We start from the raw sequence: 24,607 nt of genomic DNA, 5'->3' as shown, positions 1-24,607 counted from the left end.
CCATGGAGAGGAGTGATTTGGTGCCTGAAAGGTTTAGGATTAGTGTGGTGTTGACAAGGGCAGAGTCTACATAGACCTCTCAGGATATTGCAGCTTGGCACATTGTTCTCTCATCTCTAAAGCACTTAACCTAGACAGAGACTATAACCCAGTGTTTCGCAAGCCCATTGTAGCACTGACACCCACAGAGTAGTTTGAAATAGGATTTTTCCACAAATCGCTGAAAGGCAAGAGTTGGATTTTGGCTGTTGTTTTAATGTGACAAGCAGGTTAATGCAGTACAGTTTCGGCATGTTGTGGGCAAATTTCACACATCAAGCTTTTCTTGTCCTGCCAGTGGGTGACATGTTATGGGCTGCTCTTCTAGCAGCAGAAGCAATGGTGCTATCCAGAACCAGTTTGGTGAAGACAGGTCTGATCTGGAAGCCAGTTATACATTCACATTTGGGCAAGCTGTATGTGATTACTTGGGGGTTTATCTACCTACACACCGAATGACAACATTGTAACATTCAGACAAACTCAAAGACATAAGCAGCACTGACTTTCCCTGCGAACTTAGACAAAGCTCCTGAGTGCTATACCATGGGCCAAGAGTAATGAATGGATTCTGAAGTGTTCTCATGGGCTAGAAACGAGTTGGCGCAGATGAGTGAGGTTGGGGTGCAGTTGCCTTAGTGGTGAAGGTGGGAGACCATTTAAGCTTCTCTGAAAACCCTTCAGTCAAGCAAAGATAAAAGGCTTTGCACACCAGACTCCTGTTTAGTTGACGAACAAAGGCCGACGGCCTGTAAAGGGTTTCCGCTGGCACTGACTGCACAGAAAAAATGTGTGAGGTGCTTGCAAGTGACTAAGTTAGACAACCTGTTTGCCAGATAAGATTAATGACAGATTCTGGAGGGAAGAAAGAAGAGGTGACCGGAACACGAAGGCTCGATATTTTCACTGTGTTGAATTGTTATCAGGGACCAAGAAGCACAGCTGTGTTCTCAATCAGAGGTTCTGTTTCAAATCACTGACCTCCTCAGTTAAAAAGACACAGAATGAGTGAGCAAATTAAATCTGTGAGGAACCTTAATCAGCCATAGAAATCTCTTAATTCCATGAAGTTCTAATGTAATAAAATACCCTGTCATAAACATACTTTTCACAATCATTTATCTTTTGATTGGAGTTTCCAGTGCCTTTGTCACCATATGTGTGTAAACTATCAGAAAAAGGAACAAGTACTGATGAATTTCTGTTGTTAGATGTTCTTTGTGCAGCATCAATCCCCCAACTCTGAATCCCCCAGGCTCATACTTCTGTGCTAGGGCTAGAGATCAATAACTGCCCACTAGGCACCAGCCACATGCCACTGCTTTCCTACAAGTCACTGACATCTTACCATGTTATTGAAGTAATTCTGTCATTGTGTAATTAGGACCAGGAATGATTGCTTGCATTACTTTCTTACAGTATGACAAGTAACCATTTGTACAATGAAGTAATGGTTAAGCTCATACATTGTAAGCTTCTACATTTCACACTGACATTTCATTCAAAATAATTCTGTCAGAGTGTAAATTTATTATGAGACACACAAAAAGATTAATAAAGTATAAAAATACATAGAAGATGCAAAAGCAAGAACCTGCATGCAGGAAGAAAGAATGCCAACATTTCCCTTCTGGAATATCTGCAGTTTACCAAGTGGACAGGGAGGAGTGCCAACAGTGGATTAAAGATTGATGAAAGAGTTATGTTGTCTGAGGAGCAGCCACCTCTCCACCCTATCACACACACACACACACACACACACACACACACACACACACACACACACACACACACACACACACACACACACACACACACACACACACACACACACACACACACACACATCCTTAGTAAGATAAGTGCTCCAGACAGGCTATCCTGCTAACTTAAGGGAACAACACACAAGATTTGTTGCTTCATATGTTGCCACTTATCAATATTTAATCTTCAGATCAGAGATATTGCTGTAGCTTCTCTACTTATTTCTAAATAATTTTTGAAATGCATTAGACAGATGCCAAATTCAGCAGAGTAAAATAAATATGGTAGTGTTTTCTGTTACAGCAGTGATGAATGTGTTACAGCACATGAATGTGTGACAAATGTGGTAGTGTTCTCTGTTACATTAGTGACACATGTGGATGTGTTTTCTGTTGGATCGGTGTTCAAATGTGGCAGTGTTTTCTGTTATAGCAGTGATGGATGTTACATCAGTGTCAAATATAGTAGTGTTTTCTGTTCACATCACGGAAGAATTTGCAGACCAAAGTGAGAAGGTCAATCAAACAAGGGTGGCCACTGTCTCTCAGCTTGTATGAAGTTCAGCTTGTATTATCACCAACCTCTGCAGATTTTAGAAATCAGTTGTTTTTATTTGATTGCACACATATCTTCTTTACTAACAGCTGTGTGCAAGCATGCTAGCGCAGAGTCAGGTTCTCTAATTGGAAAGAAAATAGAGACCACACTGGCAAAAAGGAACAACAAAGTCAGAGAGAAGAGGTCTCATGGATCCCCTGTGCAAACTAACAAATATATGCTGCACACGAGCCATTTTTAATGCCGGGTACAATGCCTTAGGCGTGTTTGTGAACTTCCCAGAGGAAAGTTGAACTTCCAGGTTCTGTTATTACATTCCTCTGCTTTTCAGGCCATCTAAGGCCGTGGGCCCCTACATTCCAGCTGCTGTTACTAGATACAGCTGGGATGGTTTTCCTGCTTCTCGTTTGGAGCAGCAATGCTGCTGATTTGCTCACCCGCCAGAGGTGCAGCGTCCGGATACTGACCCCATGAAATCCCCCATGTAATCCAGCCTCTCTCTCCCTCCCGTGTGGAGTCACCCACGCGCCTGCATCACACCTGGCACCCGCCACGTAGCACAGCTGGAGTGGCCTTAAACATTAATGAGCTTTTAATTAGTGATGAATTTAATCAGGAAAATGGAGCAGTCCTGGGCTCGGCTGTGGGAAGGGGAATTCTGACATGCCTCCCCAAAGGACTCAGCAAACTCTCTCAAGGGCAGTGGGTCTCAGATACAGTTCAGCTGGGCAGAGTAGCGTGCATTCCAACAAACCATTGAACAACAAAACCATCAACATGCACTTTAGCAAAGGGAAATCTGTTCAAACAAACCTCAACTGGTGTTCTACAAGAGCATTGCACATCACTGTAGACCAATTAAAATGACAGAGTCACTCAACTGTGACAGTAAGGGGAAAATTCTAGAGGAGCACTGTGTACAATGCTGAGTTACAGAAATATACAGTATCAGGCAGAGAGGTGCAGAGAGGGAATATTAAAGAGTAAAAGAGACAGTGAAGGCTCTGTTTGGTAATGCTAAAATCCTCCTGTCAGCTGACAGAGCTATCACTTTAAATTTAGCCAAGGTTCACTGAGGCAAACAGAGCAGACTTAGTGGAAGTCTCTATACTCCTGCAATCACTATGATGTGACCTCATATTTCAAAACAAAATTAGTTAAGCCATCTCCATAGCTACTTCAATGGCCCGTTAGCCATGGTTCGGAGAAACCACACGTGCACTTACCGCCCACAGGAGCCAGAGGATCGGGTACTCTGTTACAGTAGGGCAGGTTTCCCATCCTCAGAGCACGGTGTCATGGAGAGAAAAGTTCACACTGAAATGCTTAGGTTTTACCTTGTCTCCTTACTAATGTGGAGTGCATCTGGAAATGCCAGCCACCTGACGGACAGTGCTAACAGCCCGGTTGAGCAGAACAAAGCAGACATGTAAGCAATATAGTGCAAGTCATGTATGATTCAGGACTTAGACCAACTATTCTCCCCTTCTCTCTCTGCTGAAGTGTGCTGTGCAGGTGTCGGCTGGTAAGAAGAGAGGGTGACCATCTGTCTGCCTAAATGATTTAGCAAGTAAATCATTACATACCCCCATAGTCAAAGTTGCATAAAACATGTCAGACAGCAGGCTCCTGCCCTGACAACTTTAGCCTTTTCCCCTCCTGTTCCTTCCCACTAGGAATCGATCATAAATATTTAAAACAGGTGATGCCTTTTTTTTTCTTGAAGCAACACACCCCTTTAAAGATTCTTCTTCCAAAATACAACTGAAGTCTTTTTATATAGTGCAGCTGCAAGCCAGACACAGCTGCCTAGAAAACCTGGGTGTTTTACCTGCACAGCAAAGATGCTACATGGCTGGGAGCAGTGAGTCATGAGTCAGTAAGTGGCAGGTGATCAGTCGGCATCAACGAAGCATTTGGGGATGCAGGGGGTCCTGTCTGCATGTCAGATCTATGTCCTACTGCCCTTGCGGGGGATGTGGGGTGTCGGGTGGGGGTGATGGGGGTTGAGTGCACTCAACATACCAGAAAACAACTATGGCAGAGGTTCCTGCCAGAGCCCCATCCATTCTGCTGATGTGCACACAAAAGTCTGCCAAGGTATAACAACAATGGCTCCAGCCAGGCCGACAGCTCTGACCCAGTCAGCAAATCCTCCCTGGCTTTTACTAGCAGTTATAGCGGGTGAGCTTGTGTGTCTGGCTTCGGCCTCGGTCAGTCTCTGTCCCCACGCCAGCTGGCACAGAGGGCACATTTACTGTAGATCCCAGTGTCCATGGCTAGGCTTTTGCTTCTACACATGCTGAACAACAGCTGCAAAGAACTGCTTGTTGTTCTATGAACGGAAGATTGAGTGTTGATGGTGATCAATAGTCAGAAGGGAGATTATATGCAGATATTCTTCAGTACTGTGAAGTTTCACATTCAAAGAATACATGAAATAACAAGATATGATTTCTGTTCAGTAGTTATCAGGTCATTGAGTAAACTTTTTTATGCTGAGCCCTAGATTTTATGTACTAAAAGAACAGCAACACCACTTGGGTATGTTTTCTTGGGTTTATTGTGAAGGCTAGCATAATTACCTGGCAATTTTCCACATATGAAAAATCACTCACGCCAGAGGTACCACGTGTCCCCAAATGCAGACAAACTGCTCATAAAAATTTGATTGACCTGCAGTGTTTTTAAGAGTTAATTCCAACAAACATTTAATGGACAGATGGAAAAATTACTACTGGACAGTTGCCATAGTCTGGTAAAACCGATACACGCACATATTTTATTTTGGAATGTTTATTACATTCTTGAGTTACCCAAATATATCAGTTTACCCATTAGCAGCCAGCACTATGCTTCCTGCCTATTTCTACCACTGTTACACATTAAACCAGCAATCTCTGAGCATTTGGTCTCGCTGGCCTGGCTCCCAGTCGCTGAGCCACACTAACAGAGAACCACATGAGAAAACACTTTGCCTTTTCACACACCAACTCTTCCATATGGTTGATTAAATCCACTAAGGAAACACAATGGGAAAACCAGTTTTCCAAGAGATTATTTCTAACCTTTAATGTATTAAATGTCTTCACAGGGGTATCAATATTTGCAAAGGTGTAAAATAAAAGACGAATTGAAAACATACACACAGTATATGACAGAAACTCTGTGCGTCTCTAGCTGCTCAACAACAGCAGAATATTGCCAGCAACTTAAAAGACTCTGGAAGCTCTTCAGCAGAGTCTGTCGGAGGGGGTGTGTGAGGCAGGTTTCCCCTGCTTCTCCTGCAGGGCTCCTCAACTGAGGGAGTCCTGTGGGAACAGCAAGAATGGGCACAGGAGTTAGCTTGCTGTTTAGAACTTAGTCTTCTGATGCAAGTGCCTGTTGTGGTGAGAATGACTCTACTAGGGTCCGTGTCTGTAATTAGTATACAGTAATGATGTAGTATCAAGCCAGCCAGGAAAACTGCTTATGACACAAGCCTATGGCTTTTGCCTCAGCATTTTTCCAAGATATACTTGTGGAAAAAAATTAACTGATAAAGCTTTATTATTTTTTATTAGTTAATTAAACCTTTTTTTAGACAGGGTAGTAACAAAGAGACATGCTAAGAAGAAGAACCAAGAAAAATCTTTACCTGAGTCAAGCCTACTGATAATAAATGTGGACAACACATTGAAATCTATCTTCACCAGACACATTGAAATCTAGCTTCACCAGAAGGGCCCCGCATTTGCAAGTGCTCTGTACAGGTCGATATATTCTGACAAAAGTAGCAGAAAAGAGGTAAAGAAAAATTTCACCTTAATTCTGACCCCTAACTCAGATCTTTCAACTCACAATTTGTAAAACCTCAGGGGTTTCCGTTTGCTGTGATATCCAGATAAGTGGAAACTAACAGGTTTACTGGACATAGGCTAGAGGTAATCAGAACACTGGCCAAATCCGCAGCGTTCCAAAAACTGTTCTTAGAGGAAACTGAAGTTGTGGATCATTCTTTTGACTTTAAGAAGTGATCATATCAAAGGAAGTAGAGTGTTTAGACTTCATTAAAACATTTCTTTAACTGTTTTCACTAACCCACCGTTTTCAGATCTTTTGTACGTTCTTAACCATCATATTTAACGTAATCAGACGACAAGATCGTGGATGTGACATTTTAAATCTATTTGATTTTTTTACTCTTTAAGCTTTTAACAATCGATGAACATTTGGCCATTAGCACAAACGTTTCCCCATGCGAAAGTCGACAAGACAATTTTACATTACATTTACGGCATTTTAGCTGACGCAGTTATCAAAAGCAACTTACAGTTATGACTGAGTACAACTTGAGAAATTGAGGATTAAGGGTCTTGCTCAGGGGCCCAAGAGTGACAACTTGGCAGTAGTGACGCTTGAACCAGCAGTCTTACGATTACAAGTCAAGTACCTTAACCACTGCCCTTTAACTTTTAAAAATGTATGTTGCTTGGCCAGTTTAACATAATGAGTCTTAGCATGAATCTTGTGTTTTTATAGCCCGTGTAGACCCGCATCGTTACTACTGCTCTTTCAGTAGTAAGCGTATGTGAAAATCGTAGAAATCTTTTCATGCCGTTATTGTGCAGGCAAATCGGTATTCAAGAAAGCGAGTTTATCAAACCTTAAACGTGACCTTCGACCCAAGAAATTCTAACCGCCTATTTTGCAGCCGCTATCAGGATACGCCGGGTCAAGTTAGGTCAGCTCAGAGTTTAAGGTTAAGTTTAAGGTATAACAAATCTTCTGGAATATCCCTTTGCCATATAACGTCTTCCACGCATAGATGCTAAGGCCCGGTTTGTTATTTATTGTGGTCGCGGTGCCTTTAACAATCCCACAATACGTTGCTAGCTTTACAGGGGAAAAACCCACTAGATACAATGTAAACAAATAAGCTGAGCGGAGTTTCAGAAAGCTTTCAGCAAGCTTTGTTGCTCAGAAAATCAGTGTTTGTGACTTGGGCATAATAACATAATAGAGCTCATAACCAAGACAGTAATCTAACTGGTTTAGTTGTAGAGTTAGCGTTAGCTCAAATCGCGAGGGCCCTGGAAGCTAGTCATAGCTAGCTAGCTAACGTAGCCTAGCGATTTCTATTTCTATTAACGCTAGCTAGCTAATAAGAAACCCAAATATGGTGATCTTAGCTAAATATACAGTAACCGGAGATAACGCTAAAATATAACGTTGAGCTGTTTGCAAGAAGTAGCGATAACTTAGAATAGTGTAATTATAGATAAAGCACTTGCTAGCGAGTAGGCTAAGTTAATTATTACCATGATGACTCGAAAGAGGAAGTTACTTTCAAATGCAAAAGTTTGCGATCAATTAAATTTTGTGCCCGAGCAATTACAGCACCGTACAACACATCTGGAGGGAGGACACAGAGACGAGGGCAAAGACCAAGAAGGCATCCGCAGTCAGTACTTTCCAATTAATGATGAAAATAGGGCCAGGTTAAGATTCGACTTCTTTAACCAGCCCTGTGTTGATTTAGCTAAAGCTTTTATCGGCAAGGTAAGGCTCAAGTTCATTAGAATTATTATATGTATAATTATTAATATCACTATGAATCATAATTAGACAACACTGTGTTTTGTTGTGGCAGTCTAAGGAGTTAAGAGAACGTTCCTTCAGGAACAAAAGAAGCTATTTAAACGAACACAGTTGTTAGGCTTAATGGTAATAAGTGGGACACAACATTTTGTAAATTGGAAAATGCATAATGGATTGGTATTGTTGGTATTCCTAATAAGTTATTTTCACGTATGTCTGATAGACTTGTACTATGAGACATGCTTTAATCACTTGTCATGGATAGTACTGCCATGGATACCATCCATGTTTTGGAAGTGACCTGTTTAAGCAGTTTCTGATTAAATATAGCATAGATAAACTGCCACAACACAGCCTGACTTGTAATCAGGTGCTTTAGAGGACAAACATGCAGCCAGGTTCACAGACCCAAGCCGTGCCTATTGCCATTTAACAAGAGTCATTGAAAAGGCAGAGACCTGCTAAGGAAAGCATTTAGGCCACTTATCTCCAAATGCCAGGTGAAGTAGTGATCAATAGCAAAACTCATAATTTACATTGTGGTTGCACCTCTATTTCTGGAAGTTTTTGTTTGTGATTGAAGAGGACCAGGAACCCCCAACCCTATATTTGACCATGCATCATGAATTGCTGCTATCTGGCCATCTATAGCTGGCAGTCGTAGGAGTCGGTACTTATGGCAGTTTTACACTCCACAGAGTTCACTGCATACACATCTATTGCACAAAAGATTTTGTTCTGATTTTCTGTTTGAGTGGTTTCTGTGAGGTCACAAAACATGCACAAAAAAACAAAAACAAAAAAACACTACCAGCTAAGTCATACTTTTTTGGGGGGCACCACTGAGGAAGATAAGATCTTTCCCAAATTTGGCAGAACATGGATGTTTACCCATCAAAATTAACTGTCAGTATCATTTTTATTGTAATGACTTATATCATGGAGGTTTACTGTGGTACCATAACATGGTCCAAAGTGTATTTATTCTGGCACTGAAAAACACACATAAAGGCTGTAAAGCTATTGTCAGATGTGGCATAAATAGATACCTGCAGCTCCTACAGATGTTCAGTGATTGAATTTTTATTCTTTATTCAAAATATGTAAAATTTTCTATCATGCTGTCTGATGATTTTGATAAACAGTAGCTGGTGTTAATTTCACACAAACTGTTTGCACACATGCACCACCTGCTGGCCAAATCATAGTTTGGGTTTTTCCCCTCTAGAGATTATTGGGTGGAGTACAACTGTTTGTATTAAATGTGTGTGTGTGAGAGGTGCTGGTCCGGAGGCACTCCAATGGCACAGAGCTGAGAGGCAGAGTAGTGGAGACGGAGGCATATCTTGGTGGCGAGGACAAGGCGTCACACTCGGCCGGCGGGAAGCGCACGGAGAGGAATGTGGCCATGTTCATGAAGCCTGGCACCATCTACGTCTACCCTATTTATGGCATCTACCTGTGCATGAATGTCTCCAGCCAAGGTGAGAGCTCATGCTGTTTCTAATGAGGTAGGGTATGTCCGGCCTAGGTCTGCGTAGGTACCACTGTTTGATGCAGTGCTGTTTTCTTGAGCTGCTTTTTATTAAAGGGCACTTTGACACAATAACTGAAGTATTTATATACCAGCATTAGACAAAAATAGGTGTGAGCCCAGAGGGGAAGGAGACTACATGGAGCCATGGTAAGTTATGCTTTTGTGTGTGTATAGGGGAGGGGGCGGCGGTCCTTTTGCGCTCGTTGGAGCCCCTCAATGGGCAGGACACCATGCGGAGGCTGCGGGCGGCAAGACGCAGGGAGGGCGCCAGGGTCCTGAAGGACAAAGAGCTGTGCAACGGGCCCTCCAAACTATGCCAGGCCCTGGACGTGCAGCGCTGCTTCGACCGTAGGGACCTAGGCACAGACACTGAGGTGTGGCTGGAACGGGATCCCAGTGGCAGTACCGGAGAGGTGGTGTCGGCCCCCCGGATTGGTGTTGAGTCCCATGGAGAGTGGGCCACCAAACCACTGCGTTTCTACCTGCTTGGCCACCCTTGCGTGAGCATCATGGACAGGCAGGCAGAAAGCAAGCAGGGACTAGCCGCCAAGTTGGAAGGACAGCCAGCCACAATCCTGCACTCTTCCTGACATTCTCCATGTGCAACTCATTCTGTTTGCATAATCAGAGCAACTCACTTTCACAGAGGCTTTACTGTGGAAGCCAGAAAGGATGTGTATTTCCTAATAAACATCTGTGTCTGAATCCATGTTTGAGCTCAGTGATTTTGCAGGTGTTTTGAAGATGCTATCTAGTTTCAAAGCCAAACCCAGAACGCAGCCAACACTCAGCACTTTTAAACCAACTATCTCCTCTTGTGCTCTTTTACACCTTCTGGTTTTGTCCAAGGGAACCCTCAGGCTCTTGGCACTTCGGTCTGGAGCAATTACAGTGTGTTATTCTGTGGTCCTTCATGTTTGTTAGCATGATGCATCACAGCAGGGATTAACCCCTCTCCTGATAGAAAATACTCAAGTACAGCCCTCTGACTACAGCTATCCACTAACATACGGCACAGTGGGACTTGTGAATAATAGTGTTACCAAATTATTATTCAATATTATCACAGCAAGTTTGAGACATGTTTTGAGACAAACATGAAATATTTTAAGTCATAAAAGCTATGTACATAAAGACATATATATTAAGTAGGCAGTAAGGGTATCGTTAAAGCTCGGTGACTAGCAGTCTTATGTCTTCAAGTCCAGACTGAAGTTCTGCACCAGGAAGAGGGAGGACACTCTCGGTTCCCATTACTCTGGCGGGGATTGGAACAGGGAGATGATGGGGTCCTCATGGTTGGTAACCACTAAAACGCTGTGGAACTTGTCAAAGAGGGTCTTCAGCTGCGAACGTCGCATGTTCTCGTTGTACATGATCTCCTCCAGATGGTGGTGGCCTCTGAAGTAGTGCAGTAACCTGTGGGAAGTGTTAATCAGGGCTTACAGAAAGACCTAATGGGTAATGTTCTGTGGAAGCTCACAAGGAACCTGTGGGCATGAGGTTATTTGGCCCATGCTGTACTGCTATCAGAAGGCTCAATAAACTGTTTGCCAGACTTAAGATTCTTATTCCTTTAAAATCACTCCAATACATAAGAAGAAAGACAACAAAGAAGCATTAACAATCAAAGACACACTAGCAGCTGAACAAATCCCTGGATTCCACATCCAGCACAGCTGAAGTCATGGGGTGGGACACAGCGCTTGTGTTACCTGGCAAACATGCGCAGGTCCTCAGGGTTCTGGGCAGCTGGCACACTAAGGATGGCCTGCCGCTCATGCTCGGCCAGACTGGCCAGCAGGGTCTCAGTCATCCTCTTACTGAGCGGGGAGTCAGCCCCTGGTAGCAGCTCTGCACTGGAATTATCCATGCTGGGGCTAGTCAGCGTCATGTCATCACTGCTGGCTGGACACAGAGGACGGAGAGGAGGAGGAAGAAGGGAGCGAGGTAGGGAGGGAGGGAGAGGCAGCAATGAAGGGAGGCAGGCAGGCAGGGAAAGAAGAGATAGAGGAAGCGAATAAGGGAGGGAGGGAGGAAGAGGGTTGAAAGGGAGGGATAAGGGAGCGAATAAGGGAGGGGGTAGAGGAATGGAGGGAGGAATGGAGGGATGGAGGGAGGGAGGGAGGGAGGGAGGAAAGAGGTCCGATTAGGCTGGTATCGTCGGTGTGAGTGTCTCTGAGGTGTGTGTTGTGGTCAAAGAGACGTACTCGGGGAACCGAAACTGAGGGCGGCGGGTGTGCTCAGGCTCCGGGCGGCTGTGCGGCCAACAACCGCCAGCTCCTCGTCACACGGACCTGCCTGCTCCTCGCTCAGTGGAACCAGAAGACACACGTAGGTGTGCAGTTGGATGAGCAACCTTCGCTGTAGCATCCACACCACCATCTGGATCAGCTGGGCCTGGGCCACAACACGGCAGCACAGGAACAAACTCTGAATACAAGATCAGTGGAGCCTGGAATCTACCACACCAGGCAAGACCCCAGATGCAGGCTGTGCAAAGATGCCCCTGAGATCATTCAGCAGAGGTTTCCAAATACAGACTGACAAGGGTAATGGCTAACCACTCGGACATAGTAGAGAAGGACACACAGCAGAAGAGGGCTGTACTGATAGTTATAGCAATCTATCAAGTGACAGATTGCTACTAAACCCCAAACTGGATGAGTGGCTCTAGCAGATCCCAAGAATAACATCCAAGATATCCATCCTAAAGAGTGCCATCCTGGGAATAGCTAAAATACTACACAGGACCCTCAAGCTCCCAGGCCTCTGGTAGAGGACCCGAGCTTGAAGGAAAAAGACCACAGACATACACACATAGGACATTGGGTAATGCGGGACACCTAAGCTCCAGTGTGTATTTCCTGCTATAACAGTCAACAAGTCAAGGTTTCTACTATAGGTTTTGCATGGATGTCATGTAATTGAAATCACATGACTTAATGCAACTGATGTCACAGAAAGCGACAGCACATGTTAATCAGAAGCTCCCCAGGGAATTGCATGACATGGTCAGTAGCATGGGACTCTTGTTAATAGGTTTCATGATAAGGACATAAATCTGGCATTTATAAGACAATGTTCCTAATTGTTGTCAAATTATGTTTGTCATCTCTTCAAGCAACAAAATGTGTTTTAAAGTGTTGAAAATGTGTTTTATTTTTTCCCCCAAACATTTTAGTAGTTCTTTTTTATCAAATATGTTTGGCAATGTGGGACAGTAGGCTTTGGATAATTTTGGACAGGCATTTAAGCTCTTTAAAATATAATTTAAGTGTAGGGACTTTCTGAAGTTGCATACATAATTTTTAAGTCACATCATATAATTTTATATAATCCTGCTTTGCTAGAGTATAAAATGTTAAAGTAAATAGATTTAGCATATGGCTTGCAGTTGTCAGACAGGAGTTCATGATACAAATATAGTCTGTCCCTGTATGATTAAAGTAATTGTCTGTTAATGACCAAGCTAGCCATCTTGTTATCTGGTACTTAGCTAAATGTAGTGACCCAACTAACTAGCTGACATAATCAGTTAGCTCTCCAACCATAATAGCCTACCAGCTATCTTACAATAGTAGGGTACCTGCACCTGCACCTGTGATGAGTAACTGAAACTCAGTGTACTTATCTTAGGGTACTGTTTATTGCATTTATTGTTCTCTGAGATAGAGCATATGTGTGTTTTGCACTTCTAGGCATCAGCATTGATCCCTGTATTTAAACAGTATTTTAGTTCAATGGTATCTTGAACTGTAACTTACTGTACTGGCTAGGATACATTCTATGAGTAAATGACAAAGCACTTTTGTAAGTCTCTCTGGCCAAAATGCCAAAAATGTAAATGTCATTTAAGCTTTTTCTATCCCAGTTTTCAAAGTGACCTGTCCCCGATTGTCAAATTCATGCAGAAATCTTTTTTGACACAAAGATATATATTTACAACTCTTTATAGGCTTTCATGGGGCACAGAATCAGATGGCAAGCAATATTCTGCTTGAATATATCACTCATGTTGCTCTGAAATGTTCTCTAACAGTTCTGCTTTTATTTCCATCTTATGGTAAGATTGAACTGGAGGTTTTCATAACATTATTTTCAAGAACTGCATCCCACACCTCTGAAGACCACTAAAAACACATAGAACTTCAAGTCTGAGTGTCAACAACAAACTGGCTCCTCCCTCTTAGGAAAGTGAAAACAATAATAACAAGTAATGGTTTTATGATAAAACGTTCATGGAGAATACTCCACTTATCCAATAATGTGATGTCACTGAATAGTGAACACTATTCACATATCTAATAATGTGATGTCACTGAACTGTTCTTAATGATTGCAGCTGTACAGTAGTACTCTGAGCCTGAAACTGGAAGCCAGTGGGAAGTCATTTTTATGTATGGACATGCCTACTCTTCATTAAAGCTATTCTTTAGGTGCTTCACAGTGAGGACTCTTGAGGACGAGATGTTCTCAGACTCCTGAGTCACTTATCGAACTGACCTCATGTACAGGAGCATCCAGAGGGTTCCGGAATTCAGACAGAGACACGGGTAAAGAGAACTTGGCTAACATGGATGGCATGTCATGACCAGGGAACTGCTGGGCAAACTGTTTTGCCAGGGCAGAGTACCTAGGACGAGACATTAAAGTTGTCTGAAAGGCACAATGTACATCAAACCATGGGTGAGAGTGGAAATATGGCTCACAGCAGTCAATTCATACTATTCTAAATGGCAAAGATGGAAAAGAGTAAAGATAGAAGACTGAAGGCCTTTGTGGTGGCCGGATACACTCACAGACAAATGTTGGCATGCGGGGACAGCATGTAAACGTTGTTCTCACAGAGTGGATACACAATGATGGCTTTACCCCAGTAAACCAGGTGAGCAGCTATCTGAAAGACCTGTGGAGGGCAGCAGAGAGCTGATTAAAAGCACACAAAAACATTAACCTTCTTATGTAGGGTTAGCCCTATATAAAACAATATAACAAACCAGTTCAAAAAGTCAGAAACTGTAAAGTTATTCTACAGTAATTTAATTTAAAAAAAATTCTTATTAGCTATTTTTAAAAATTATTATTCTTTTTATTTTCTAATTTCCAACACCAGTGCTGGAAAAATAAACTGGAAGTAGTGTTTCTGTCACAAAAAATACAGTAGATCAGGGGTGCCCTAGTCCACTCCTGGAGATCTACTGCCCGATACTCAACCCTGGCCCATCATCCCGAACCCGCTCCACATTTTATAATCCATTCATAATTCATTATCAGTTAATTGCAGGGCATTGTCATCACACCTGAATCAAAGGTAAATGCAGGGTAGAGTAGGAGTGAGTATCAGCTCTAAAGAGTAGTTGACTCATTTGTTAACACTGATAATCCCGTCCGCTAGGTGGCAGTACAAGACTGATTATCACATTCTCAAACATGCTTGTTTTAGGACTACAAAGCTACTGGACATTAAGATTAAGTATGAGGGTTTTTAATGTTTTATTATTATAAAATATCCACAGAAGATGTTTGAAGGACTCTTCAAAATTCAGCATATACTAACATTTCAACAAATGAATAAACTCAGTAAGAAGTAAAGCACTATACAAGTATAATACATTTCACTTGTACTGTGCTTTTCAGTAATACAAAGGCAATTACATATTGACAGAATCACATCCAAATAAACACAGAGTAAAAACATAAGGGGACAGAAACCTGTGACGTCACCAGGACACAGAAGGTGGGTTTGTGTCAGACTCTTGCTGAAACGACCATCAGCTGTAATTTGTATAATAGGAGTGAGTATCAGAGTAGAAATATGTGTGAGGCAGGTGACCTGTAGGAGGGCCAGGTCAGCATCCTGTGCTAGCTGCTGCAGGTTCTTTGTGGCCGAGCAGATTTTGATGAGCCGCACCAGTGCGGGAGAGCAGTCGATAGGAAGTTCAGCCAGCAGCGCCTTCTCACTGTCCAGCAGCAGCAATGCATGGTATGGCCTGCAGAGGGCAGTACGTGCATACTTACATACCACAGCTGGCTACCATAAAGACACAAGAAAACGCAATGCCCTGCTAGCTGGTACTCCACATCTATGAAAAATACCTTCACATATTATCTACTTCTGCAGTTTTTACATTACTTTATATTAACTGCTGTAAATCATGTAGTAGTTAACCAGAATAGTGCCACATCAATATACTGTCATAATTTCTACAGTGGATGATACTAGCAGTGTTCAATGTTTGTTCAGTGTATGTGTTTTGCTGCACTAACACACTCAAAATTAGCTCATGTGTCAGGAGTGGCTCAGTGCCAAACCAGTAACATGAATGAATCCAATGTGCAGGAGTAAGAACAATCTGAATCAGAGCTGTGAAACCGTACACTGGTGCTGTGAGTGAGAGCAGAAGCAGGCCCTGATGCTCCTCACCGGATAGCCTTGAGGCTGTGCTCCAGGGCCTCGGGAGGGATGTGCTTCCCTCCAACATGGTGAATCTTGTGGGGCAGACAGAAGCTGACTTCCAGCCAGCTGTTGATGTGAAGTCGTACCACTCCGGTGGTGCAGAGGCTGAGGGAGACACAATTAATCTGTTGCAGAAATCTCAAAAAGACGTGCTCATCACCCACATACCACTGCACTATTACCTCACTCTCTGACATGAATAGAACAGCAACATATTGCAAACCTACAGCTCCTTACAGTTTCTAAGCATAATCCCAGAGGGAAGATGGTCATGTTAGAAGCTCTGTCTGAATATGCACCTATCGTAGGCTTCTTTCAGATCTCTTGCCAGTTTACACTTGGGAAGGATGTGACGAAAGGGTGACTGTGGAGTGCCATCCGCTGCAAACAAGAAAGTCAATATCAGTATTTCAAATTTTTGCAATATCCCAAGGTAGCTACAGTTTTCCCTGGGAGCATTAAAGTTCAATCTATCCAAATACTATCTTGCAAACAGGTGGTTTTTTTTTTGGTTTTTTTTTTAAAGTACATTCCCAAAGTCCTAATACTTTCACATTCTAAGGTCACATTAGCTGTGACTCATGGGTACCAAATGCAGAAAGAAAGCCATATGGGTGTTAGATGTGGGAAGTGGTGAGTGTTAGATGTGGGACAGCGAGGTGGTGTGTGAGAAGATGTAGCCTGCTAGGCAGTAGCGGGACCCACTCTCAGCAGCAGCAGTGACCTCGTCCTGCACGGCTAGCATCAGTTTGGCCTCCCTGGTGAGGTACTGGCAGCGCCGCTCCTCGTGTTGCAGGGCCACAGCCACACGCCGCGACAGTGTGTGCATGCAGCTGATCACCGACGGCTCTGCATTGGCCTGAGGGGGGCAGCAGAGAGAGAATGAGAGAGAGACTATGTGCTTTTATTTCTCTTTAACCCTTTAGCTAAAACACTGGCTTGTTTTGAATTTACCAAATCTAAACCTCAGGAAACCAGATCAACACCTGCTGCAAGTTTCTGGCCATACTAAGCAGGCATGATTACATGTTTATTTTTGCATATGGTGGAGGTGGTATTTTATTTTATTATTTTTATTTGGAAATATGTAATAATATACAACAGTTATACAATCATCTTTGTTTCCTCAAATGTACTTTTCTGAAGCCTCATTGAGCAAAGACTCCATAACAATATCACACCAGTCCTCTATAGATGGGGAAATCGGGTTGAGCCGTTTCTTTGTAAGTGTTTTTCTAGCAGCATTTGTCATTTTAATATGATTCCACATGCATCTGAGACATTCCTGTTACAAAAGGAAAGTCAAAAAGTATTGTGATCAAATTGTAAGTAATTAATTAGTCATTTAGTCATTAATAAAGCAGGTATGAATTACACTACAAATGCATAATGCTGTGCCAATTATATCACATTCTGATCACACAAACCAGTATGGTTGAGGACAACTATATATACAATTCTTTCACACTTTCATTATATTAACAACTAAGAACTCAAAGAACCATATTTATTATCCTTATTCATATTATTTATAAGATAATGATTAATTTGTTATAAGCTATTAGTATTCAAGAAAAATATTTAAATCTAGAGTAAACTGATATTTGATAACAATAAACAACTATTTATTAGTATTAATCTGTTAAAATACCACAGTACCTATGTCTTAAGATTATTGCTTATTTTTCAGAACATGCCATATTGTTAATATTTTTTTGTGCAAATGGATACACACTAGAATTCATAAAAATCATGCATTACTAAATGCATAAAAATAGAATAAACTTGCACTAAACTGCCCTGCCAGCACAGCTTGAGTATTTTTACAGAGTCAGGGTGGGCAATGCGCCAAGTTGAGGTGTAACATGGAGGGGGGGGGGGGTATGCAGGCCCCTGATATGGGCATGACTGTGCACTTTGTGCAGCTGCTAGGCTTGACTAAGCACTCTGTTCTGCTGAGTCATGGTGCCACAGTGGGTGGGGCTGAGGGTGGGGCAGTCTGACTCAGCATGGAAGGCAGGCCCAACTAGGCTGGCTGATACACAGCCCGCTTTTCTCTTATCACAGCCAACTCCCTTTCTAGGAAAATACACTTCTGGCCTCAGGTTATCCCTGCAAACAGTCACTTTAACTGTCAATACACTGCTGATTAAATACTGTAACATAACTAAGATAGTACTATTAAAGTCTTGCATTTATTCATGACAAACATAAGATATACATAGAGCTAGAGGTGGTTAGAGTTTAGTAGTCAGAGTAAAACAATCATCAAAATACTACTCACATAAAATAACCTAAATTAATCTTTTTAAATTACTTTTTTTTAACTTTTACTTTTTCTACTAAGCTCAAACATATGGGCCTGAGTAAAGTGATACTGTCACCAACAAAACACAATTAAATTCAAATTAACCAGAAAAAAAGGAATCCATAATGTGGACGACTATAATTTAACTGAGTAAATTAAGCAGGTTATTTTTTTACTTGTATTATGATTTGAAAACACTCAGAAAAACAAATCTATCACAATATTACTCAAGTAATACAGTTGATTAAATGTATGTAATAACTACATACATCTGCAAATAATATTGTTCTTTATGGTGGTGTACAAAAACTGGGTTGTGAACAAGGTGAATGAAATGCACCAGGCATTAGAATAAAAACCTTTTATGAAACTCTGTTTTCTTACCCTTAATGCAAATACCACACTGAACAAGATCATGGTGGGCATCTCTCTTTTGGGAGAAGGGTCACTTTTGGAGACCTATGTAAAGGCAATACATTATCAATTTATTTTAGAAGCATGTTTTTTCCACAATGCTGTAAATACAACTGTTCAAATGATGAGGTACAAACACCAACATTTACCAAAAAAAAAAATAAATAAAATTGCAAAAAAATAAAAATAAATTAAAAATTTTAAAAAGTCGATTTTCAAATCAGGCCATATAAATGGACAGTTATTCGGTATTTTGGCACCTCACAGAGAGACATAGATTTCCATCCCCTGGTGGGACAGTTTATATCACAAACCGGGTTATACTGCCTCATCTTTCTATTATCTGAACTGATATCCCTCAGCTAAGCTCAATCACACTTTATTCATGCATGTTTTACGGTGGACATCATCTATGTTTTCTGCTTAGCAGTGCCCAAGCAGAGATGAGGAGAAGTCATGTGTAGCAGCTAGGTGTGTCTCAGCACACCGGCTAAAACACTCAGCTACAAGTCAGAAGCACCTGACTGTAGGGAATTGTGTAAACCCATGCATGTTGTCTCGCACTGCTTAAGCAAATGGTGTTTGTGTTAAATCTTCGGTACTGACAATCCAAAGGCCACAAAGCTTACCCTGCCGCAGAAAGGAGCTGCATCATTAGGTGGTGCTATGCTCATCGGAGACTGTGATCATAGTAATACCTTTCAATTCAATTGTTTATTATCCTCCAACTGTGCCTGCCTAATAATTACACTGTCAGAAACAAAATTATCAATTTCTCAATGCACTAGATATTTTTAAAAAATGAAAAAAAGACGATGTGAAAAATAGTAGTTTAAGAAGAGTTTCTGCACTACTTCACAAAGTAAAGGTCACTACTTACTGTACTACAGTATTCATTACATATTAAACAAACCCACAGTGACAAAATTAGCAGTAAACACCTACCAAATAGTCTCTCAGTCAGTAGATGGATTTCTTGGGCCAAAAACTAATCTTGGCTCTTATCTTCCAGTGATCTGTTATAGTCTTGAGACTAAGTTAAGATGACATTACTAGAAACGAGCTTTCTTGTTAAATAATAAATGAACCAACTAATTAATATAGTAATTAACTAATTAATTCTCATCACTATATATTAACCAATTAATATTAATTAATCTATTATTATAAGCAAATATTTTTACATCAATCATTCTTGCCTGTGTCCCACCTGAATGGTGTGTGGAGGCTGCAGCAAGGTGGGGTGTCCAATGAAGCGGACATTATCAATCTTCAACTCAAACTTTTTGCCACACATGTCCGACTTGGTGGCCAAGATGGTAGCAAGAATGATATCAGAGAACCTTTAAAGAGGAACAGGAGGAATAAACCAATAAGAACTCAATGATCTGCAGCCCAGAGCACAGGTCCTCCTTTGATTAATTTCCCAGTCATCAAATAGTGTTTGATTGGCTTTAAAGAGCCAAACTATTTAGCACTAGTATTTGGGCAGTCCAACCCATTAATGGGGAAATTAGAGGAGACCGGCAATATTGCAAAAGACTGGGGCTGAGCCTGCAGTGGTTAACTGCTCTCAGACTGACAGCAGTTTGAAGAACCCTTCAGCAGGACCTCTAGCGGGAAGGCAGTCTTTAGAGGAAACTGGCAGACTCATGCTTGCTCTGTTCATGCTCTAAGGTATGGTCATTTGAGGCAACTCATTTAAGCAGTGAATCAAACCCCCCACCCAACAGAAGGCCCTTTGGTGAAAAAAAAAGCCAGTGTCCCCCCTAAGACCTTTAGTTTGGATAGTGATGCGATCATCCCGCAAAGAGAAATGAACAGAAACTTAAAGTGGCGAGACATCGAGTGCTGGGTGAATGTGTAGCCTGTGAGTGATGATGCCTTACTACCACCATGGTTGTTCCTGATCATTGGAAGATTCCATTCTCACTGTTAAAATCTTCATTATGATTAATTATAGTGGCAAGAACTCAAATTTGTGCAGAATGGGAATTATCAGCATATCTCTTACTCATATTGCATCAAGAAATTCACCCTGTTCATTTAAACCATGATTCATATCAACCTTAACTGTACACCAAAGAATTATGATCTCAGGAATTACGCTTGGGTTTGCATATGATACAAACACAAGACATATGCTGCATACATAAATATATGCAAGACAAAACAATGATGGGTAGGAAAGGTAAATAAAGACAGGGTGTTCTAGAAATAAAGAACAGGTGGTTTAGAATAGTTTTCGTCTTACCCTGCTACCAACTGTTCATCAGTTAGTGGAGTTTGTTCTCTGAAATGGGAATATGGCCATAAAAAAAGAAATACAGAAAACAAAAAGAAAAGGCAGCAGACAGGTTCACAGAATGCACAAAACAAGAATGCTAAAAACTAAACCAAAAAAATAACATTTGCAAACGAGCATACATAACAGTGACTCTTGTCAAACTGTGCAGAGACATGTTTTAGAACTTGACTAACTGTGTCTGCTTGCCAAATAACATGTCCCTCTTTCCTGAATCAATATATTCTTCAAAGGTAAGAGAGATCCTCTAAATATAATGTCATTTTTGACTATTGAAGCTTAATCTCAAATTACAATGAAAACTGTACAACCTTATATTTTCATAAACTGAAGAACAAGTTCAATTTGATTAGTTGATTTTGGAAAAAAATCTAACTTGCCAACATATTCAGCTGTCCATGAATGATCAGGTAATTGCTCATAAGTGTTTCTTAATTATCCATCTCACATCTAGTAATATGACAACCTTTTTTCAACCCTAACCCTTGTAATCTGTTGGGAATTTGAGGCAAAACATATTTAACTATTTAAAATTTTAAAATATTTGTGGCATATAACCAGTAGACACTGGCTTACCAAGCTACTTTCACAATCCATTATTTCACAATCACAAAAAAACACCGTTACCAAGAATCAAAACCTGCTCAACATCTAATGAACATATAAAATGAAGATACATTGAAGATGTATCAAAACAAATGTTGACAGTAAAAATATGTAATTTAAAAAATAATTGAAATGAAAATAAAAATGAAATGAAATTGAAATAAAATAATGAATGAAAATGAAAGTATTACTGTCTATAATAAATAAAATTCCACAGCCATATAAGTATTCCCAATTTGTCTACATCTTCCACTTCACACAAGTATTCCTAAATGTCTACATCTTCCACTTCAGACAAGTATTCCCAAATGTCTACATCTTTTGTCATTTCTTACAGATGTGGAGTAGAGATGTGTTACTAGGCAGTGAAGTAAGTTCAAATTAAGTCACTGGTAGAACATGCAGTAGTTAACTTTGAGCTTTCAGGAGCTAAATGGTTACTTGAATGTTATATTCTTGTTATTTTGGTTAGGTCATCAAAAACCAAGAATGTAAACCAAAGTTCAGCATTTCTGCATGCACAAGCCTGGTTATAATGCAGGCCTAACAGCAGGCTATTGGTTTTACTAGACGAAAAATCTAAACCAAGATAGACCCCGTTAGGTTTATGTCTACCCATCCTCTCATCTGCAACCCAGACTGCAAGTGTTAAATACCAGAACTACACTGAGACAAAAACAGAACAAAATGTAGAAGCTACATTCAAAGCAAATGTTTCATTCACACTCATTATAGGACAGCCTCACAGCTGCTAAAGGACCATGGAAGACAGGTAAGAAATAGAACAATCTGTAGTTGCCAGCTAGGGTAGACTTTTCTCAAAGCATGGCTATGACAAACTGCTTTCAAGGTGTTTGACAATAATTCCAGTTGGAGGTGGGGCTCAATGCTTGTTTATTCCACCACATAAACTGCAAAAACAATTCTGCATATTCTGTACACACTACCGGTATGTGACACTCTACCCATCAGAGGCCTCTGATGAAGTACGATATGTGTAAGTTAATGCGACTATAAATTTTGTAAATATAAATATAATAATGAAATATATCATGTTTACAACTGCATTTTAAGAACCTTGGCTTAGGCCTACTCTTATCAAAGCATCTGCTGTTAGATGTCAATTTGAACAATACCTTGAGTCTCCATCCTGATCATCTGTGACATCATTCATGGAACTCAACACATATGGACTCCGTTGTTTTGCTAGAGAACACACGAACACATCGGTAATCTTATTTTCATTTGTAGATGTACATTTTATGCACGTCTTGTAATGTTAAGGTTATATAGGTCTTAGTGGAGAATTTGATTAAAACAGATTGATGACAATGAAAAGGTGATACATGCATTTAACTATAAAGGCTGCGGTTACAATATTCACAGAACAGTTATCAATAAAAATAAGGACAGTGGGCTTTTGCACCACTAATGAGGGAGAAGTATTTCACTAAATCGTCTATTTAAGATGGCACTTACTTGTGGTTGATGAGGTATTTTCAGAGACCTTCAGAAATGGATAGCGAAAGAGCAGTTTGTTACCCCGGCTCCCTGAACTAACCAATATTACGCTTATAGGACTATTTTTTTCTCCATTTTTATGATGCTTGGTGTCTGATTGCTTGGCAAATGGCTTGGGGTCTAAATCTACCGAGGACTGCTTGAACATAGTAGCTAGCTAAAGTTATAACAATTTGTGAATGTCTTATGAAGCTTCCAAACAGCCAACAAATCAGATTAACCTAGTGATGCAGCTAAGCAACCAACTGCTAAACTAGGTTAACAGGCTATTAGCATTAAGGATAAAGTTTTTCATTTCTCAACGTAAGCCGTTAACATTAATTGATAATGTAGGTAAATTAGCTAACGCTAGCTATCTAGGTGGCAAAATATGTTTAGCCAAATAGACAATAGAGTCACTAAAACCACGAGACTGCGCTAGCTAGCGGTTAGCTAGTATGTTTAGCAAGTTATGAAAGCTTTAGGTAGCTAACTAGCTATGCTAGTTATGTTACCTAGCTATATTTTAAGCAGGGGTAAATGGGTTGACCGTCCTAGTGAAAACATGAAATCAATAGCGTTAGCTAATCTAGGTACTAACAAAGCGATAAATTAGCACGTCCGAGACACCAGTTAGCTTCGGTAAAACTGGAAGTACCTTTTCACTTTAGCTAGCTAGGTTAAGTATTAACATGTTCACAACTTGCACGTTTTACTTTTTAAAGCCGTTGTCCTTACATGCCTAGAATAGTTATTAGCTAAGGGTAGAGTTTCATCGTAAATGTTTTGAGTAGCACTTTACTATGACGTAGGGAATCAAAAGCACCAAGCATTAGTGTTCCGCTCTCTAAAAATCATTTATATCACTCGCGCACGCACGCGTACATTAATAATAATCATAACAATATGATCAAATACCACATAGCCTAATTAGCTATAACTATTAAAAACTATTTAAATATTTGTAAAATTATGTACATTAATATTAATCTATCATATATACACGCATTTGGTGCGTTATGGAAGGAAACAATGGTTAAAGGACGTAGAAAATAAATTATTTCTTGGATATAATTCTGAAGCAGGATTAAATTTTTTTGTTTATTTTTTCGAAGTTGTTTGAACACGCGAACTACAGCTGCTTTCAGGGATATCCGTCACTTTGTTGTTTTAAGATGGCTACACAGCTCTACTGGTCTATAATAGAGAAACGGGATTAACACTACCAATGGTGCAAGATTAGTTTTATGTAGAAGGTTGGGCTAATGTAGATTAAATATTACCAGAGCATCTCGGAGACTTCTCCAAATTCGTCATGTCAATATTTTTTATAGACTGTCTTCTGATGCCTGTAAAGATTGACCTTCTATTCAGTAACACAAAACAGAGTGAAGTACTACAGTCCCAGGAGATTATATATGGTGACGACCCCAGGTTGGTCATTTTGTTTGTATCTCCCCTGTTTCAGGTTATGTGTCTCATCGTCCACTGTCTCCATCCATGCGCCACGCCAGGTGCTGACGGTCCTCCGTGATT

At 40.8% G+C, this 24,607-nt stretch overlaps 2 protein-coding genes across 3 annotated transcripts; one reads left to right on the top strand and one right to left on the bottom strand.

The window, feature by feature from the left end:
- The first annotated feature begins 7,147 nt into the window (after positions 1-7,147).
- On the top strand, positions 7,148-10,183 carry mpg (N-methylpurine DNA glycosylase). The gene is made up of 3 exons (XM_026995487.2): positions 7,148-7,902; positions 9,221-9,425; positions 9,653-10,183. Exons 1-3 carry the CDS (start codon positions 7,663-7,665, stop codon positions 10,066-10,068), a joined length of 861 nt encoding a protein of 286 aa, XP_026851288.2. The 5' UTR covers positions 7,148-7,662; the 3' UTR covers positions 10,069-10,183.
- A 326-nt stretch (positions 10,184-10,509) lies between these two features.
- On the bottom strand, positions 10,510-23,867 carry nprl3 (NPR3-like, GATOR1 complex subunit). 2 transcript variants are annotated; one of them, XM_035529066.1, is made up of 14 exons: positions 23,730-23,867; positions 23,051-23,078; positions 22,708-22,777; positions 19,871-20,003; positions 18,631-18,705; positions 16,644-16,797; positions 16,238-16,319; positions 15,906-16,043; positions 15,315-15,471; positions 14,281-14,387; positions 13,985-14,114; positions 11,689-11,878; positions 11,194-11,386; positions 10,510-10,897 (listed from the first exon to the last, which is right to left on the bottom strand). In XM_035529066.1, exons 3-14 carry the CDS (start codon positions 22,743-22,745, stop codon positions 10,732-10,734), a joined length of 1,563 nt encoding a protein of 520 aa, XP_035384959.1. In that variant the 5' UTR covers positions 22,746-22,777; positions 23,051-23,078; positions 23,730-23,867; the 3' UTR covers positions 10,510-10,731. The 2 variants fall into 2 exon arrangements, with proteins under 2 accessions (XP_035384959.1, XP_035384958.1); XM_035529065.1 differs by having other exon boundaries at positions 23,051-23,867.
- Between the last annotated feature and the right edge of the window lie 740 nt (positions 23,868-24,607).

This window comes from Electrophorus electricus, chromosome 8, assembly GCF_013358815.1.
Source record: "Electrophorus electricus isolate fEleEle1 chromosome 8, fEleEle1.pri, whole genome shotgun sequence".
In the NCBI taxonomy this organism is placed as follows: Eukaryota; Metazoa; Chordata; class Actinopteri; order Gymnotiformes; family Gymnotidae; genus Electrophorus; species Electrophorus electricus.
This window is presented reverse-complemented; position numbering and strand designations above follow the sequence as displayed.